We start from the raw sequence: 3775 nt of genomic DNA, 5'->3' as shown, positions 1-3775 counted from the left end.
GACGGGCGCTGGGCCTGCTGACCAGCCCTCCCCTGGGGACAGCCCAGGCGTCGCTCAGGGCGAGGCCATCCCTGGTCTCTGGGCTGTTGTGTATTTTATCCCAGTGGCCCTGGGACTCAGCCACAGGGAACCTGCCTTCAGGTCATTCTAATTCACACGACACCTAGCCTCCAGGGGTTGCAGCTAAACCCACAAAGCCAGCCTGCAAGGGTCCCGTCTCATGTTGGTCTCGGCTAGGATTTCAGGCCTCTGACACCGGACTGTGGGCAACAGAAGCAGAAGTTCAAGGGGGGCTTTGCCTCGTTGCTAGAGAGAGCAAGATGGGTCCCCAGCAACTCTGCTGAAGCCCCGAGGACGCTCGCCAGGGCTCTCGTTCCGGCGCAACTGCTCAGCCTGCACGGTCTGACCCGGAGGCGCGGCCTCTACGTGTGCACCCGTGTTCCCGCCAGCGCGCGAGGACATGGGCTTCGCTAAGTGAACTTCCAGGAAGGGCCATTCGAGACCTCCATCTACCTTAGGACAGATGCTAGCTCTTTGTACACAAAATAAAAAACTTCAAATATAAAAAGTCACAGGCAGGGCTGCGTGTGGCTGCGCTCCTCGAAAAGGAGACAGACAGCCCGGGAAGGAGGCCTGAGGTGGCGGCAGACACCTGTCGGTCATGTATGTGGTGAGAGTAACCTCCAGCGGATGTAAGAACCATGCAGCCAATAGCAGCCAATAGTCTAAAACAGTGGTTCTCAACCTTGGCTGCACATTAGAATCACCCGGGAATCTTTTTAAAATCCTGATGTCTGGGCCTCATCCTCCGGAAATTCTTTCTTTGTTACTAATGTTGTGGCCCCACCCCATAACAAAGACACAGAATTTCCGGAGGATGAGGCCCAGAAATCAGGATTTTAAAAAGATTCCCAGGTGATTCTAATGTGCAGCCAAGGTTGAGAACCACTGGTCTAAAAGCAAGGAATCGGGTTAAAAAGTGGGCTCGGGACTGAAGAGTTTTCCCAAGACTAACGGGCGACAGCCACCTGAGAGCGCTGATGCCAGGAGCTGCTGGGAAAGGGCGTCAGACCAGCGAGACCGACCTCCCTCTGCCAGATGGCCCCAGGGAAAGAGAAAGGCAGGCAGCGCTGTGGGCTGTGGGCATGAGCATCGTGCAGCCGCAGTGGGAAAGTGTGGGGTTCCATCTTCTAAAAGCAGAACTAGGATCCGACCCGGCACCCCAGCTGTGGCCACCAGGGGAAGCGGGCTCCGTGGCACCTGCTCAGGCCTCACCCGCCGCCACCTGGGCTGCTCCGACGCATGTCACAGGGAGGCGTGTGCCCAGGGAGGCGTGTGCCCAGGGAGGCGTGTGCCCAGGGAGGCGGCACACCCAGGCCCCGCAGGTGAGACTGCCACGTGATGATTAGCCCATGTCCATCACACAGCGCCTGGACATGTCCTTGTCCACAGTGACTGTGCGCCCAGCAGGATGCCGTGAAGCCCATCCTGGACCAACTGAGGGTCCGACTCCCGGTCAAGGGCACGCACCTCAGCTGCAGGTTCCCCAGCCCCATTTAAGCGATTTCTTTAAAATGTATAAAGTTAGCCCTGGCTGGTATGGCTCAGGGGACAGAGCATCGGCCTGCAGACTGAAAAGTCCCGGGTTCGATCCTGATCAGGGCACATGCCCGGGTTGCGGGCTCGATCCCCAGTAGGGGGCATGCAGGAGGCAGCCGATCCATGATTCTCTCTTATCATTGGTGTTTCTATCTCTCCCTCTCCCTTCCTCTCTGAAATCAATAAACATATTTAAAAAATAAATAAAATGAATAAAATTAAATTCAACCAAAAAGAGCTTGTTGCCGATGCCGCCTGCAGTCGCTCCGTCTGCTGACGACCCCACGGCCCACGCGAGCCGGACACGGCGCTCAGCTCCTGGGCGGAGCAGGACCTGACAGGAGGCGGTGCTCACCTTCAGCAGCATCCAGGACACGCAGGTGAAGGGCGTGCTGGCCTCCAGCAGCAGCGTGGTCATGGCCAGGTAGTGGCCGGCCTGCAGGTTCACCGCCAGCCCCAGGAAGCCCAGGAAGGCGAAGAGGTGGTGGAGCACCAGGAAGGGGTCGAAGGTGCGGAAGAGCGCATTGGACAGGTGCAGGGCCGAGTTCTCGAAGAGGAAGAAGCCGGTGGCCGTGGCCACGTGGAACCAGGACCAGCTCTGCTGGGCGTGCGCCTTGTCGGCCGTCAGCACCGGGTCCACCAGCAGCGTCCACAGACCCGCGGCTGTGCTCTGCACACCAAACACGGCCCGCGTGGCTGCCAGGTTCCAGAAGACCTTCTCCTTGGCCACCAGGGAGTGGTACGTGGCGTTCAGAGAGGATGACAGCTGGTGGCACACCACGAAGACGCCCAGGTAGAAGGCAAAGCCGGCGGCCACCAGCGTGGCACGGATCTGCCAGGAGGTGTAGTCCAGGTCAAAGATGCTCTCCGATGGCCCTTGGTCGCCCACGAGACTCATTGTCCCGAGTCCTGGGTCACAGCGAGCGCAGTCAGCACAGGGCTGCGGGGCCCCACACGGAGTCTCGTCCACGACAAAGGGCCAGGGCCGTGGTCGCTGGGGTCTTCATGTATCCGCCTTCAGCCTGGAAGGAAAGACAATTGCCTTTACATCTGCCTTTACATCGGCTGAACTGAAGCGGGGACACAACACGGCTCCAGGTCCACATGACTTCACTCTCAGGCCTGTTTGAAGGCACTGGCACAGCCAGAGGACGCTCACTGGTCACATATGAGAAAGAAAGTCACGTGAAAGACGGAGGCCCCCTCCCCCTCTCGGAGGTCATCCCAGGCCAGACCCCAGGTCCTTACACTGGATGCAGCCTTTCGCCTCCAGACCCCAGGGTAGGCGGAACCACATTCCCAGCACAGGCCGCGGACCGACCGCGCCAGCTCGCCTGGGGTCAGGCCCCTGCAGCCAGGTCTTGGCGCCGCCGTCCACAGTGGGCCACTCTGCGTGAGCACCAGAAGGCGCTGTGCGTCCAGGGACTGAGCCAGGTCTGGCGCACAGTAGGTGTTGGTGCCCCCCATGACGGAGGAAAAGCAGGTCCTCCTTCTAACCGTGAAAACACCCCTAAACCAAGCACATCAGAGCGACTTAACCAAGGGCGGGGGAGTTTTCGGGCAGTTTCAGGACCCACTCCCCCCGGGGGCCGCGGCCATGCGCTGGTGGGGAAGTACTGTGGGCAGGTTACCTCCTCACAGGCAGCTCCTTTCTCTGCAGCAACAGAGCACAGAAGCTCGCCCTCATGGCCCACTGCCATCCTGCTGCTCACAACCCATCCACTTCTCCAGCGACTTGGGTTTGACAAACAGAGACCACGGAAAACGGGCTTCAAGTTGACCTCCCCGCCCCCCTGAGGCCACCTGGCCTGTCACTACAGGTGTGTCCTCCCGGGACAGGTCCGGTCTGGGCTCCTCCTCTCGCCCCTTCCGTCAGAGCCTGACCAGGTGGCCTCGGAGCCCCCAGGACCCCTGCCTCCCTGCACCTCCCCCGCTACCGCCCAGTGCACCTCTAGTTTCTGAAAACACCGGCTCTCCTGGCCCCGGCCTGGGCCTAGCGGGTCCTCACTCCCCGCCTCTCCCTCAGGCCAGCTCCCACCTCCCTTCCCCCAGGCCCTCCCAGGCCAGGGCTGCCCGGGCGGGGAAGGGCCTTCCTACAAGCTCCGACTCTCCACCTTCCCCAGCGGAGGCTCCCAGGTGCTCACGGTGCTGACCCCGGGGGCCAGTGCAGGAGGCC

The 3775-nt window shown here is 60.8% G+C and overlaps 1 protein-coding gene across 7 annotated transcripts in view; it reads right to left on the bottom strand.

Moving 5' to 3' along the window:
• Window positions 1-3775, bottom strand: part of CLN8 (ceroid-lipofuscinosis, neuronal 8) — a 22458-nt gene that overhangs the window by 1053 nt on the left and 17630 nt on the right. For 6 of the 7 annotated variants that reach the window (XM_005880663.2, XM_005880666.2, XM_005880664.2 and 3 more), the window contains exon 2: window positions 1955-2621. In XM_005880663.2, coding sequence (XP_005880725.1) covers window positions 1955-2497 — 543 coding nt within the window. In that variant the 5' untranslated portion in view covers window positions 2498-2621. Of the gene's footprint in view, window positions 1-1954; window positions 2622-2847; window positions 2932-3775 lie in introns of those variants that run through there. The other variant, XM_014528692.1, reaches the window with a different exon arrangement.

Source organism: Myotis brandtii, unplaced genomic scaffold (assembly GCF_000412655.1).
Source record: "Myotis brandtii unplaced genomic scaffold, ASM41265v1 scaffold646, whole genome shotgun sequence".
Taxonomy (NCBI): Eukaryota; Metazoa; Chordata; class Mammalia; order Chiroptera; family Vespertilionidae; genus Myotis; species Myotis brandtii.
The sequence above is the reverse complement of the archived record's forward strand: the minus strand, read 5'-3'. Positions and strand labels throughout refer to the sequence as shown.